The sequence below is a fragment of the Cynara cardunculus genome (assembly GCF_001531365.2).
Source record: "Cynara cardunculus var. scolymus isolate 2C chromosome LG 3, CcrdV1, whole genome shotgun sequence".
NCBI classification, from domain to species: Eukaryota; Viridiplantae; Streptophyta; class Magnoliopsida; order Asterales; family Asteraceae; genus Cynara; species Cynara cardunculus.
The window spans coordinates 29,645,725-29,660,724 of record NC_037530.1 but is presented as its reverse complement, the minus strand read 5'-3'; the positions used below and the strand labels follow the sequence as shown (position 1 = coordinate 29,660,724).

General features: G+C 36.9%; 2 protein-coding genes across 8 annotated transcripts; one reads left to right on the top strand and one right to left on the bottom strand.

Annotated features, from left to right (window-relative positions):
- The first annotated feature begins 391 nt into the window (after positions 1-391).
- Positions 392-3,000, top strand: LOC112508563 (putative S-adenosyl-L-methionine-dependent methyltransferase Mjls_1072). The gene is made up of 2 exons (XM_025113231.1): positions 392-1,067; positions 2,295-3,000. The coding sequence occupies exons 1-2, from the start codon at positions 506-508 to the stop codon at positions 2,927-2,929; spliced, it is 1,197 nt and encodes a 398-aa protein (XP_024968999.1). The 5' UTR covers positions 392-505; the 3' UTR covers positions 2,930-3,000.
- Positions 2,843-9,749, bottom strand: LOC112508565. Of its 7 annotated transcripts, XR_003068782.1 has the most exons (11): positions 9,435-9,749; positions 9,208-9,315; positions 8,966-9,093; positions 8,274-8,374; positions 7,991-8,050; positions 7,835-7,841; positions 6,696-7,435; positions 6,497-6,624; positions 6,261-6,407; positions 6,065-6,131; positions 5,653-5,745 (listed from the first exon to the last, which is right to left on the bottom strand). XR_003068782.1 is itself a non-coding variant. In XM_025113234.1 (8 exons), the coding sequence occupies exons 1-7, from the start codon at positions 9,694-9,696 to the stop codon at positions 5,629-5,631; spliced, it is 783 nt and encodes a 260-aa protein (XP_024969002.1). In that variant the 5' UTR covers positions 9,697-9,749; the 3' UTR covers positions 2,843-2,903; positions 5,625-5,628. The 7 variants fall into 7 exon arrangements, 3 of the variants coding, with proteins under 3 accessions (XP_024969002.1, XP_024969003.1, XP_024969004.1); XR_003068781.1 differs by having other exon boundaries at positions 6,065-6,407; XR_003068783.1 differs by lacking the exon at positions 5,653-5,745 and having other exon boundaries at positions 5,752-6,407; positions 6,696-6,818; positions 6,922-7,435.
- Positions 9,750-15,000: the final 5,251 nt, after the last annotated feature.

Below are 15,000 nucleotides of genomic sequence, written 5' to 3'. Positions count from 1 at the left end.
AAAGGGCTTATAGCATTTTTTAACGTGCAAATCTTCACACTATTGGAAGGAAGTAGTACACACTAACGTGGAAGAGGAAAGGTTCATAAACATGAACTGCTTCATCAAAACGTGGGACCCAATCTAATTAAATGATAGGGGTAGAAGGTTTATAAAATGTGTAAGATAGAGAATCATGAACAATTTTTTTAAACTGTTACGTTGCTATATCAGCATGGAAAACCGGTATAATGTCTACCACTTTTTGTGGGCTCGAAAGTGAGAGGTATATTTAAGTATATAACCTTAAATAATAAATGAATTCAACCGTTATTTTCTATTAATAATAATTTTTAATTTGAACCATATATCAATTCGTATTAAGGCTTATAAAATATGTTTATAAAATATGTAGAAAAAAAGAAAAAGAGTCGTGAACAGTGGAGATGCTCTAAGAAGAATAGCAAAAGGTGTAGCAGCATATGAGAGGAAATTGGGTGGCCGTCGTGGACTCCTTCACCACCCCATGGATACGATTGAGCATTTTCTTTTAGACGTTTGTTTTGTGTGTGGTTCTCTTTCCCCTTATCCCCTAAACCTTGGTTTATTTCAACAAAATAAACCAACCCCACTTGTTTCTATTTCAATGCATTACCCTCTTCCCTCCTCTGGGTCTATTTACTCATTCAAAACCCAAGAAATTAAAGGAAATATAAGCATACACATGGCAAATGGCCGCCTCCCCGACCACCAGAACTGGCCGAGACCGGGCTTGCTATATAGTGAAGCGCTTCGGGAGCTCCATGCAACCATTGAAAATGATTGGGACTCGGTTAAACAGTCGGCTTGCCAGACGGCAGCTGGGAGGGCACTTTGGAAGCATGTTGTACATGATCCATTGGCCGAGTTATTTGCAGGAGAAACGTACCTCAAAAGTCTTTACGAGAAGATCAAGAAAGACCGGCTCAACAATGCCAGGGAAGTTTCTGGGGTGATTCTTGCTGTTCGGACTCTTTGGTTCGAATCAAAGTTGGAGGCTGCTGTCAAGTCCTTTGGTGGAGGAGCTCAAGTTGTTCTTCTTGGTGCAGGTTGGTGATCGCTTCCATTCTCCTGCATTCTGGGGTTAATTTGTATCAATTGTGTTACAACTTCTAGTCTTGTTTCTAGTATGGCAATGACAAATATTGACCCAAAAAATGTGAACAAAAAGTTATTGGTTAAACAAGGGCCGTTTAACAAAAGCTTACCGGGTGCCTATTACCTTATCGGGTGAGCACCAAGAATTTTACCCAGTAAGAGGCATAGCAGGGACCTAGAATCTTATGCGGTAAATGACCGAGAAAATTTTTACCTGGTAAGCGATCGGTAGAGGATCAAGATTTTTTGGTGATCAGAATTTGAATTTATAAATTTTTGGGTTAAAAAAAGAAATAAAATTTATAATGTAAAATAAAATTTATAATGTAAAACAAAATTATGGGATCAATTGACCCCCAACTCATACAAGTAAATCCGCTAATGTTAGCGGCTACCGGGTAATAGATGTTTACCAACAATTCATTTTGATGGTCGAAAATGTTACCTAGTAAGGTAAGTGAGGGTGGTGATTCTTGCCGGTAAGCACTTAAGCGGTAAGCGTTTGGTAAACGGCCCCTAACACAAATTGGGTAAATGTTGACCCAGTAATAATATCACACTCAAAATTGTTGGTGAATATCATCATCTCAGACTCGTAAGCATCTCTTACCGGTAATCTCTAACCGGGTAAGACTCACCACCCTCGTTTAACAGGTAAGATTCTCTGTCAGCAAAATGGCAGTAAGATTGTTGGCAAAGACCATCATTTTTGACCGGGTAAGTGTCTCTTACCCAGCAAAGAACAATAATGAGCCGCTCACCAAATGCTAACCAGGTAAGCGTTTACCGCGTCACTTACCTTACCAGGTGAGCATGACAAACATCAAGAATCTTATCCGATAAGAGGCATGACAAGGATCGAAAATCTTACCGGTAAGTGAGGGTGGTGACTCTTACCCGGTCAGCCCTTACAAACAACCTTACTATACCATTTTGATGGCCAGGAATCTTACCTGGTAATGTAAGTGGTAGTGATAGACTCTTACCCAGTAAGCAGTTGCCAGGTTCATGTTTGGTGAACGGCTTAGTGTTTAGTTACCTGGTAAGATGTAAAGGCATTTAGTAAACAGCCCCAGATGAAGATAGAAATAAGAAACAAAAAGTTGAATCAAAATTAATAGAATAAAACACCAACACCAAAAAGGTAAAAGCTGAGAAATTAAGTTTTCTACCTGCAGGAATGGATACAAGGGCTTATCGGTTGGACTGCTTGAAAGATAGTGATGTTTATGAGATGGACTTTCCAGAGGTGTTGCAAATGAAGGACACGCTACTTGAGGCAGCAATGGAGTCGATAAACGAACCCATGTTAACCGCAAAATCCCTTAGAAGAATAGCAGTGGATATCAGAGATGAGGACTGGTTCAAGAAGCTTCAGGCATCAGGGTTCAAACCAGAGAAGAACACAGTGTGGATTCTTGAAGGCATTATCTATTATCTTGAGCATTCCCAAGCCATGGGGGTATTGAAAACAATTGCTGACAACTGCAACCTCACGGAGACCGTTTTGCTAGCAGATTTCATGAATAAACAATCAACTACACTCTCCAGCTCCAACTTTCATTTCTACAGTGATTGGCCTGATCATCTGCTTCCTTCTTTGGGGTTCTCTGATGTCAAGCTTTCACAAATCGGAGATCCAGATGCTGATTATGGTCTGTTGCACGATCCCCTTAATCTGTTTAACAAACTGCGAGGCTTGCCAAGGTCCATTCAGAACCATCCAGATGATGGAACTCCATGCTGTCGCTTGTATTTGGTGCAAGCTTCTGGTTCTCCCAACCAAACTATTTCAAGAGTCAGCTCTTCATGAGCATAGATATTTATCATACCACCAATTATATGTAGGTTTGTTGGCATCAATGTGATTCTTTAAAGAAGCAATAAGATGATAGCATTATCACAAGCAACAGAGAAGTGATGACATCAATGCTGGCATTTTCTTGAAATAATGAAAGCATCAAATTTAAGGGAGGTAAATTAAACAAACTTTTGCATGTATACAAATCTTTTAAATGCAAGGATCAGTTAAAGGAAATGCTAGAAACAAAATGGGAATGTACTAAATTGAAAAGGATGAATGTTGAATCCTTCGTAGTTAATGGGCTCAAAAACTATTAATAACCTTCAACAAGAATAAAGAAGGCAAACATGAACACCAAAAGGAACCATGGTTTGTTTAATTTGATTACATTTCTGCTCCCAATATTAGGCACAAATATTTAGATCCTGAGATCCATGGAAAACAGGGAGAAAGAGCTGTGAATGAATAAGACTTCATGAGACTGTCTTTGAGAGCCGTCTTGGATAAGAGTAATGAAAATTGTGTGAAAGGGAGAGACTTTGTAAAGATGTGAGCTACCTGACGTTGAGAACGAATTGGCATTAGCTTCAATAATCATGAAAGTATCTTTTCACAAAGAAATTAACAGTCAAATGTCAATATGTTCGGTTCTTTCATGAAAAATAGGATTGGAAGAAATATGAATCACAGCTTGATTGTCACAGTGTATCAAGGCAGGTGTGCCAATTTTGACTTGAAAATCCTTGAGAAGCTGGTGCAGTAAACAAGTTTACTAGTTGTTGATGCTAAGGCTCTGTATTCAGCTTCAGTTCAGGACCGAGAGACAGCAAATTGCCTTTTAGCCTTCCACAAATTTCATGAATAGAGACGAACCCCAATTAGCATTAGAAAAGGCTTATAAGTGAAATGGAACAGAAGCATCAGAGCATGCTCATAATCTGGTTTGGAAGATGAAGAAAACAATAATCCCTGTCCAGGATTACCTTTAAGATAGCAAAGTACGTGGTGTATGGCTTTGAGATTAGGTGTTCTAGGCTGTGCTATGGACTAAGTGAGCTTGTGCACTACAAATGTAATATCAGACCTAGGCAATGTTAGACAAAGAAGCATTTCCTAGACAATGTAAGATAAAGAAGTCTTTCCACTAGTTTATTGTAGAGTGTTGCATCAGCTAAAAGATCACCAGCTGTAATGGTTAAAGAAGCCTTTGGATCCATGGGGACTTTTACCCGTTTTCTCAAGTAACTGTAGGTATACCAACGTGAGACAATATAATCCCAATGTTAGACCTAGAAATATGAAGACTAAGAAAGTACTTCAGATTGCTCAAACCCTTTACTTTGAACTTGTTGTACAAGAACTGCTTTAGTTATGTAAAATAGCCTTAGCTGGACAGGAAATTACGATATCATCCGGGTAGGATAAATAATGAACCATGACCTTTGGTGAATAAGGAATAATCCGACTTGGATTGAACAATTGTGGAAGTGATGAGAGTTTGAGAGAACTTGAGACCATAATTGATTTGTTAAGTTTGCACACCAATTTTCCGTTCTCCCTGTCTGGGAAAACCGGGAGGTAAATCTATATACACATCTTCAAATTTATCACCATTTAGGAAAGCATTATTAACATCAATTTAAGCCAAGTGCCAAACTTTGAAGCAGCAAGTGCAAGGGGCAACAGGCGGCACATGGGACTCACACGCTGGTCAGACGACGGCTGTAGTCACTGGGTACGCTGACGAGGGTTGTCTGAGGCTGGTAGTGTTGGCTGTGAGATCGAATGATGGGTGATTAGGTTTCCCAAGGTGGTTAGCGGCGATCAGATTCAAAAAACCCTAAAAAGATCTCATACAATTGCTAGCTCTGATACCATGAAATCAATAGTGACTGTATTTCTCTTGATTCAATCTACATACAGAATACATATATTTATACATGGTTAAAAGAAATCAAATCTCTATAATTTCCTAATCTAAGTGATTTGATTTCCTTCTCTTGTTGATTCCATAACAATCGGAAAAATAAAGATCATGCCACACTCAAACAGGTGTTAGTGTTTTCGCTCAACCACTGAATTTTGTTGGGGTCGTTCCACAAAAGACAACTGATTTATATCACCTTTTTCTTGGAAAAAATCAGTAAATAACAACTCTTGTGCAATGTCTTAGCAAAATACCTTCATCTTTGCATCAAATTGAGTTGCTATCATATTGAAGAATCTTGGTGTAACATGGGTTGCAGAAAACTTATGTTTCAACAAATAAATCCATATGAATTTTGTGCAGTCATCAACAAGAGTCGAGAAGAGACGATACCCAGAGTGAGAGACAATTTGATATGGACCCCATATGTTACAATGCACAATATCAAAAGGCATCTTTTTGTAAGGGTGTCCGGGCCAAAGCCCGACTAATCCCCGGCAAATTTGGAGGCTAAACATGGCCTCACTTAAATGTCGCCAACACTCCTCTCCCAGGGTTCGAACTCGGGTTCATGACTATGCCATGCCCAAGCCTTTACCACTAGGCTAGAAGGTCTTTGACATCAAAAGGCATCTTTGATGGATGATTATTTGAAACAAAAGACAACCTTCTTTGTTTGGCAAGAGGACCAATGTAGCAGGGGCTTCCTCTACCAGAAATTTTATAATATAATTCGTCTTTAAGAGTAAAGAGTTCCTTAACAGAAGCATGCCTTACCCTATCATGCCAGGGGCAAGGAGTGATAAACCGATGATGTTGATGGAACCAACATAGAGTTATAGATCTTGTATCTCTTCATCCTTGAGGCCTTAACAATAATCTCCTTGGCTAATTGGTCCTGAATAACAACATAATCAAGAAGAAACATGGTTGTAAGATTTGACCCAATAGTCAGAGAATGGTCAGAAATCAAGTTAAACATGAAATCTGGAATGAACAAGGCATCCTTAAGCGTAAGATCATTGCTTATTTAACATCACCAGCATATTTTACCAAGATATGAGAATGATTTGGTAATATGATGGCCGTATGTCAAATTGAGTGCATAGAATCAAATAAACTTGCTTGTGAACACACATGTTGAGTTGCTCCTGAGTCAATAATCCAATGTAGTTTCGAAGAGAATATGGAATGTAAGTGCATAGAGAGACAAATACCCAAAACCTCATTTGGTTGAGAAGAATTTGCATCCTTGTCTGAGTTGCTTATCTGGGAGGAGACCATCTTCATAAACCATTGGTATTGGTTTGGGTTAATGAAGGTTTTTAACAAAGTCCTCAGATGTAACTTCAAGAACAGCAGCACTAATTTGACTGTTAAAATCTTGATTTGCATCCAGGAGGATACCCATACCGTTTATAACAACGATCCATAGTATGACCAGTCATATTGCAATCAGTGCAATAAGGCTTCTCGGTTCTTTGACTCTGGAAATTGTTGTTCATTATGATACCTTGTTCCTTGAGAAGTAGCAACTCCATATGGCTTTCCTGCATTCATCTGAAGAACAAAGGCTAAGTTATCACTTATCAGTCAATTTATTAGCTGGTTTTTCTTTGCTGTTCTTCTTGAACATTCAAGGAAAATACTTGATTGGTAGGAGACATCGGATCCATCAACAAGAATCGTCCTCTGATCTGTGAGAAGGAATCTTCAAGTCCCAAAAGAAATGGCATGGTGTATTTCATTTGATGGTGGTCATTAAGATTTTTAGCCCCTTCACAAGAACAAATAGGTAAGTAATTGCTTCATTCTTCCATATAGTCTTCAATTTTGTTAAATACTCACTGAACTCTGCTCTTGTCGAAGGTTCATTAGTTTAAATCTCAATTGAAAAATCGCAAGATCGTTCCTTTGTTGAAATCGGTCCTATAAATCCAACCAAATCTCTCTAGCAGATACGTTGTAGTACTGTAGACGAAGCTAGCAGAGATTTCTTTCAAAACAAAAACTAATATCCATGAAATTACGATATTATTGTTTTGAGTCCAAGAAATTAATATATTCACATCACCTTGAGGTTCTGTCAAAGAACCATCAACAAATCCAACTTTGGTCTTTACAGGTAATATGGGTTGGAAGGATCTGCATGATCTGAATCGCTCCCCGTTGATGACGATGTATTGTCCATTGCACGAGCAATCGGGATGAGGAAAAAGTAAATGAATTGAAGAAGGTATCACAGAATCAATCCTGCTATGACACCATCTTAGATCCTGAGATCCTAAACAGGGACGAAGAGCTGTGGATGAAGAAGACTTAATGAAAAGCAATTGTGTGTTCTCTACTCCCTTTACTCTTCCACTATTACATGCATCTAGTGAGTACAACACAACAGTAATTATAACAAAATAATAATGACTAACTCGTCTCCTAACTAACTCAAGTACTACCTGTCTAACTAATTTGCTGACTATATTACCTAATAAAAATATCCAGACCTCTTAGAGGACTGGGAGAATGTTCCCTGATAGGCAGAAAAATGCTGCAAGACTAGACATGTGGATCTTGTGGAAGAACGATTCCTGCTACACAAGCCACTGGAAGTCAATAGCCTAGTACATATAAAAAGACTATATCACCAATGCAGCTGGGTGAAACGATCAAGAACACAACACGTGACTTGATATTATAAAGCAAATGCAATCAATCCAACGAACAAAGAATGCAAGCAACTGTTCAGGTGTCTGCGGCCCTGTCTGTTTGTTACTTTAAGGACAAGATCATATTCTTTTTACACATAAGGATTCCAGATAGAAAAGATTCTCTTTCAACAAAAAATTAATTCATGATGTAGCTTTTGGAGTTGATATAAATCCAAAAGATTCACATTATGAAACAATTTAAACTCAAATTTCAAGACAATCTTTGACACCCTGCTCAAAATTGTTAAGGGAAGATATGGTATCCATGAGTGCATCTGCTACCTTCTGTCTGTTAGCAAAAAGAAGAAAAGATGTATGAGAGTCATGGCTCATGGGGTATTTGATAAATTTAATCATAGATACTTTTAAGCACTTTCAAAAACCATATTACACGTTAGATTTACCAAAAGGCTCTGTTTCGTGTTTCTGAAGGGATACCTGTTAGATAAAATCTGAGGGGCAGTTCCATTTGCCACGCTATTAAGAGAACTAAAAGACCTGCAATCAGAGAGAGTAACACGCTCTTTGGATTACTAAATTAATCAAAAAAACGGAAGAACAAATTTTGTAGGTGAAAAAGATGCTGGAACTTCAAGTCGAAATTTCAATTTCAGCAAGCACTAGCTTGCATCCCACAAGTCAAGAAATAAGAACAAGCGAACAACTTTTTTCCGGGAAGACTAACACGTATGACTTATAAGAAAGATTAATAGTTAAGTACCTTTCTAGATCACTCAGTTTAGCCTCAGCCTCCAACAAAGTTGGATCCTTATCATCAAGCAATGAAGCTGCATTTTTTAAGACCAACCTGAATGTGCAAACCTGCAGGTTGAAATAAGCTTGCAATTTATTCTCCTTCCATGTTTTCTGTTGCTCTTCTTATTTCCCAATTACTTTGTTGTAAAACTATATTATACAGTTCAACGTTCTTATCTAGCACTAGGACCCTAGGAGGTTAATTGGCAAAGCCATTCCCTTATGATGCAACTGGACGGTCATGGGTTTGAGCAACAGAAACAACCACTTTGCAAAATGCAATAGAACAACTTTATATAAGGATTTCCATGCTGAAATTTCGCAAACCCGAGGAGCCTTAGTGCAATTGTGGCCTTTTGCATAGTGTTGAGCAAGCCTAGATATGCATATAATTAATGATCTCAAGGAATTAGCATTTAGCACGCAGAAAAAAATGAAGATAAATTTCTTTTAGAAATGGCTGACTAATGGAATCAGTTTTCATAAGAAATTCAATCCATCAGCATCATTCAAACCTACATACTCCAGAAAATATATCATCATCGTTTAATACCTAATCGACAACATACTCCCCATCAAAACTAGAGATAACAACACAGAGAGATCAACTAATTCAAATCTTGTTACAGATGAAGGAATTAGGAAAGAGAGAAAAACCTCAACGCCAGTTTTAGACTGAAAAGTAACAATAGAATTCCTCTCCTGAGGAATACAATCCCTAGCAGCCGATGCAAGCAGTCTTTGAACCTCTTCCAAGTCTTTTTCGGGTGAAGTTCCACTACCTGCTGCAAATCACATCAATCAAATTCAGAAGAAATTCAACTTCAATCTAATCAATAACGAAAAAATTAACCAGCAGGCAGTTCATTATTCTGCTAATGAGCGTATTTAAACAGTACTGATTAAGAGATATGCAGCTTGGAGGCTATTGCGAGAGGCATCAATCGGAGCCAACAAATACTTGGACGCCTTCTTCTTTTGTTCTCTCAGCCAATCCTTTGGTCCTGCTGTAAGAATGCCACACATCACATCACATCACATCACATTAATAAGTAGACACTTTTGATCCCAAAAGCAAAAACTGATTGAAGAATTGAGAAGAGACCATGAATTATGGTTTACGTACAAATGCCGAACGAGAATGCTGTAGCGAGTGGAGGTTGAGAGAAGGAAGGGATGAGTGAGGCTATGGATGTTAGAATGACGCCGGTGGCAGCCTCTCTGCGGGTGGTCGGAATGAGGTTGAGAAGAGAGGAGGATTGAGGAGGTGGTTGATAATGATTGGAGTCTGAAGGTGGTGACGGTTTCGGAGCCTTTGGCGGGAATAGGGCGGTGAGAATGATTGGATTTGGGGAGGGGATAAGGGTGGAAATCGGCGGTGGCGACATTTTTGATGGTGGTGTGGTGTTGTGTTATAAAATATGAAATTATGGAAATCGAGGATTGTGATTAAAATCACATATTATTTAAATATTTTTTAAAATTATATGTAACGTTGATATTAGATTCTGGTTTTGGTTTTTTGTGTTGTTTTGAAAACTATATTTACTCGCCCACAAATTTTGTTTATTTAAAATAAAGAAAAAGAAATCCTTTATGATGTGTTTTTGTTTTGTTCGAGTCCCTTCGTCCGCCCTCTCTCTTAAAGTCATCAGTAGGAATGGCAATGGGCCGGGTTCGGAACGGTTTTTAGAGTCTCCGTCCTCGAAATCGATAATCATAACCATCCCCGTAACCGTCTCGATCTCCGTCGAGGATCTTATCGGGGATCCCCATCAGGTCCCCGCGGTTTCCCCTGCCCCCACACGATTATCCCGAGGAAGGTAATCAAAAAAGAAAGAAGAGGAGTTTTCTAGATTGGAATCCCTAGATCCCCGTTGGGGAACCCGTTCATAGTAGAATAACGTTACCCATTGGTTTTACCCGAACCCGAATCTGAAAAAACATAGATTTATCAAGCAAAAAATTGGAATTTTGCACGAGTTAAGAAGCATGATCAAACCTGTTTGGTTGTTTATCGGACAACTCGTTATCGAACAAAAACATAGTCAAATAAACCTTGAGAAAAAAGGATGACCATAATATTCAATACATGATCAAACAATGATCGAACAAAAACGTCTTAAAGTACAATCTCAAAATAAACTACAGTTTAGACATAATCCAACAAACTCGAAAGACAATTAGATATATATTCTAGATTACTAACTTCAAACCGGGAACTCCCAAACGGCCAAACTCGTCAACCCAAGCTTTCACTTTCCTTAGTTTCCTATAAAATAAAATGTATATAAAAGACTAAATAAATAAATATACCATAATCATTGTCAATAGTATTGTAATTGTAGTTACCTCTTCCACGTCATAATCATACTCAATATTACCGCAATATGTTTTGGTCTCATCAGAACAAGTTTCTATAAAGAACACAATAAATAAATAAAATGATTGAAATATTAAATATATAACTAAAAATAATTTATAATTAAAAACAAATATAAGGTTACCTCGTATTTCATTCAATAGCCAACTTTGAGCACACATTAGAGYCTCCAATGTTTTTGGATGAAGTCGACTACGATGTGGAGTTACCAATCTTCCACCGGTACTAAATGCAGATTCCGAGGCAACAGTAGAAATGGGAACAGCTAATATGTCTCTAGCCATCCTTTGAAGTGTTGGGTATTTAAACCCATTTGTCTTCCATCAAAGTAGCAAATCAAGTTCCATGTCTTTAGGCAAAAGTTTCTCTTTCAAATAATTATCCAATTCTGTTGTAATACCTGAATCATCATGCTGGTTGGCAATTGAAGCAATATTTGATAAGAGTTTTTTAAATTCAACCCGATGACTTGTTGAAGACCCTGAACTTAAAGAAGACGGACCACTAACACCTTCGCTGTTGTTTCTTACGCCAGAATCATTAAACTCATATTCTTGAAACAAAGTGTAGACCAATTCTTTGAGCTTCTCAAGTTCAATCGCCGATTTGTCTTGTCCGTACAACACGGGAAAAAGCAATTCCACAAACTTCAATTTATACCGAGGATTTAAAACCGCTACCATTCCCATAATCCCATGTATAACAGACCAATACTTATCAAACTTCAAAAACATCTTTTTAGCCATGTTTCTAATAACTTCACTAGGAGAACATGACCAATCGGCCAAAGAATGTCTAATTTCACATATCGATGGAAAAAAATACATTTGTAGTGGGATACTTTGAACTAGAAAACATTACTGTTACCTAAGATTGTCAAAAAAATAAAAACTAAAGTTACCTCATATCAACAAAACAAAAGTAAAGTTTAAATACAAATTAGAATTACCTCATAAAATAATTGCAATCTATCACAAATCTCTTTAGCAAACTCCCAATCCCATTGCGTTGGCAAACTTTTATCTTGAGACTCTCGTTGATGTAAGCGTTGAAAGACATCTTTGTAAACTATAGCAACATTAATCATCAAATAAGTAGAGTTCCATCGAGTCTTACAATCAAGTGCCAATTTCTTGGTGGATGATATTCCCAATTGGCGAGTTGTTTCCTCAAACTGTTGATCTCTTTTTGGCAATGCAGTCCAAAAGGCCACAATATCTCTAATCCTTTCAATCCCTTCCCCAAGAACATCCAGTCCATCTTGAACTATCAAATTGAGAACATGTGCACAACTTTGCATGTGGAACAACCTCTCACCCATCATAAGTGAACTCATAGGAAGCTTGTCCAACAATATGTTGATTATTGCATCATTTGTGGTGCAATTATGAACAGTTAGTGTGGACAGTTTCCTATAAAGATTCCAATCAAATAAACAATCATAAAGTACATCCGCAAGAACTTCGGGTGTATGTGGACAAGGTACATAAATAAACCTCATGATCCGACTTCGTATATTCCAATTTTAATCAACAAAGTGAGCAGTGACCGCCATAAATCCCTTTTTTTATTGTTAGTCGTCCACATATCAGTCGTAATTGCTATCCAACTAGTGTTCTTCTCTAACATCTTCAATGTCTTTTGTCTTTCAAAATCATAAATCTTTAGTATGTCACTTTAATGGTGTTTCGAGACGGAACCTTAAACAAAAGTTGAAGACCCCCACAATTTTTCTGAACCCATGATGTTCTACTATTGAAAGTGGATACTCGTGTATGATTATCATCTCCATCAAGATTTCTTCTTGATTTATCCACATTAAAAGTATAATTAGAAACATAAAGTTGTAGAGAAGTAAAGTTATAGATGTCTCTGTATTGTTTGTTGTTTATTATTTTGTATAATTTGTGTTCTCTTTGATCTCCTATTTTCTTGTGTTTTTGTTTATCCATGCAAAAAACAGAGTACCTTCTTGCTTTAGGCATCAAACTAAATTATCCTAAGTTGTTGACTTTGTTTGGATGACACGATTTCAAGGAAGTTTTTAGTATTTACTTGTAGTTGGATTGATAATCATGCAAGTGATTATTCATTTATATATGTTTGGCCTAAATTATCGTAAGTTTCTATGTCTATGTATTTAATATGTTTTAATATTATTGGTTTATTTCAATTGTTATATTTTGTTTTAGAAGTGTGTTTTATTTTTAATCTCTTAATTTTTCATCTATGACAGATCTTACACAGAAGGTCTTTTGGTCTATCGTGTGAAAAAAATCATTTGAGTCCAAACATTGATTCTTTTTGGTTTTGAAATGAATGAAATTTGATCTTGTTGCCCTCACGTTTGGTTACTTATAAACATGTTGAAATATTGATGATGGGACCATGAACTTAATAATGATAATTTGAACTCAACATGGTACCCTTACTTGGTTGATGTACAGATGATTTAGGTGAGGTGGATAAAATTATGGACTTAAACCATCACAACATGAAAGATCCAGTGTGCAACCACAAGGGTGGTGCCTGATTGGTTTGAGCTTGACTCTAAAGGTCAAAAGTACAAGGAGGTCTTAGGTTCAAATCCAATGAAGAATAAAAATCCCCTTGTAGCCACGAATGTTCAAATGCGGTGACTCCGGGTTATTTGCAAAGCAGGTGGTCGTCCTGAGATTAGTTGGCTCGCATAACAGGTTGGATATCCCGGTTAATCAAAAAAAAAAAAAAAATCCAGTGTGCACTCATGCAGGGTTGATTGAAGAATTGACTTTTTGGCATGTTTCTTCAAACTGGTAGAAACAAATCAGTCAATACTTCAAGTGGTTTTGCGAAGTGTTCAATTATATTACACATTTGTTGCACTTGTATTTCTGTAACACCTACATTCAAATGTCTACATATTATGGAGTATGGACACACGTACCATGCATCTAACAAGCTTTGACATGTAAGGAAATATGTTATTGTTAGATTCCATGTTGTTGAACTTGTATAATTTTTCCTCTAAATATGTTAGAACCTCATTTCTCTCTTTAAGACTTTTTTTATAAAGTAATTTTATGGGTTTTACATGTTCCCACAGTTTTTTTTACATCAATAGCACCATTTTTCTTGTATTTATTTTTATTTTTTCGTAAAATATTTACTTCCCGTCGCATTGCGCGAGTACACAACTAATTAATTAATTAAAACGTTAACAATACAATTATAAAAATTAAAAATAATTTTATAGTTATTTGAATTAATTCAGAAATAGTTATTTGACAAAAAATTATTATAGAATATAAATTTAGAAAAATAAAATTAGAAAATAATGTTGAAAAAAGTTATAAAACATACATTTATAAGACATAAATTTTTAAAAAAAAATTAAGAGAAAAGTCCAATAAAACCCAATGGACTTTAATGTTTAGAATGATCAAGTACTTGGACAATTTTTTGGAATAAATAAATACTTAGACATTCCAAAACTTGTTACATAACTTCTTGAACTTTCTAAAACCTGTTAAATAGATCTTGATTCTTTAAAAAAATAATTTGTAACCTGAATAGGAGGTAAACCTAGATAAAAATAAAAATAAAAACCTTAAAACTATCCTAAAACCACCTCCCCCGTCTCCCTGGCTTAACATCGCCCTACACCACCGTTCCGTCCCCAGCTGCCGTGCCACCTCCATTTGATCGGATCTAAGGTTCTTGATCGAGTTTCGGAAGGTTTTGTTTGTGTGTTTTGATTGATCAATCGATGACGATTGATGTAAGGTTGGCTGATATGAGCAAGAGTATAAGGAAGAAGAAATGTTGCCGGAAGACCAGTAGCTAGAGGAAGCGGTCTCTGCCGTCTCCGACGATTTCGTTTCCGTTGCAGAGGCCTTACATTTCTTGTCTAGATGTGTTCAAAGGCGTCAGAACCGTTCCATCTCCTACCGACATGCAGAAGCTTTGCCATATTCTCGGTGAGCGATTTGTGTTTTGAGTTTTATTTACGGCATATGTTCGTTGCTAATTATATGTAAAAAGCCATTGCTGACATCGTATTTGATCACATAATTGTTGCCATATTCGGATAATCGTCTAAAAATAGAACATCAGAGTAGTCGCAACTAGCGCACATGTAGGAGGTTCCTGTTTTTTTGTCTATAAACATCTTAGAACCAAATTTAATTTGATACATCACTTACATTAGTCGTAAAAATATAACCAAAAACTAGCAAATAGAAGACAATTTCTAGGATGTTTGTGGAGTAAAAACAGGAGCACACAGAGTTTGATCTCTATTATTGGGCAGATAACTGGATAGGTAAAA

What these genes read in the sequence shown, in the direction of transcription:
- LOC112508563 (XM_025113231.1), top strand. Translation starts at nt 506, where the DNA reads ATGGATACGATTGAGCATTTTCTTTTAGACGTTTGTTTTGTGTGTGGT. An exon ending in AGTTGTTCTTCTTGGTGCAG is followed by an intron (nt 1,068 to 2,294) that starts GTTGGTGATCGC and finishes TTCTACCTGCAG; the next exon opens with GAATGGATACAAGGGCTTAT.
- LOC112508565 (XM_025113234.1), bottom strand. Translation starts at nt 9,696, where the DNA reads ATGTCGCCACCGCCGATTTCCACCCTTATCCCCTCCCCAAATCCAATC. An exon ending in AGCATTCTCGTTCGGCATTT is followed by an intron (nt 9,316 to 9,434) that starts GTACGTAAACCA and finishes GCATTCTTACAG; the next exon opens with CAGGACCAAAGGATTGGCTG. An exon ending in AGCTGCATATCTCTTAATCA is followed by an intron (nt 9,094 to 9,207) that starts GTACTGTTTAAA and finishes TGTGATTTGCAG; the next exon opens with CAGGTAGTGGAACTTCACCC.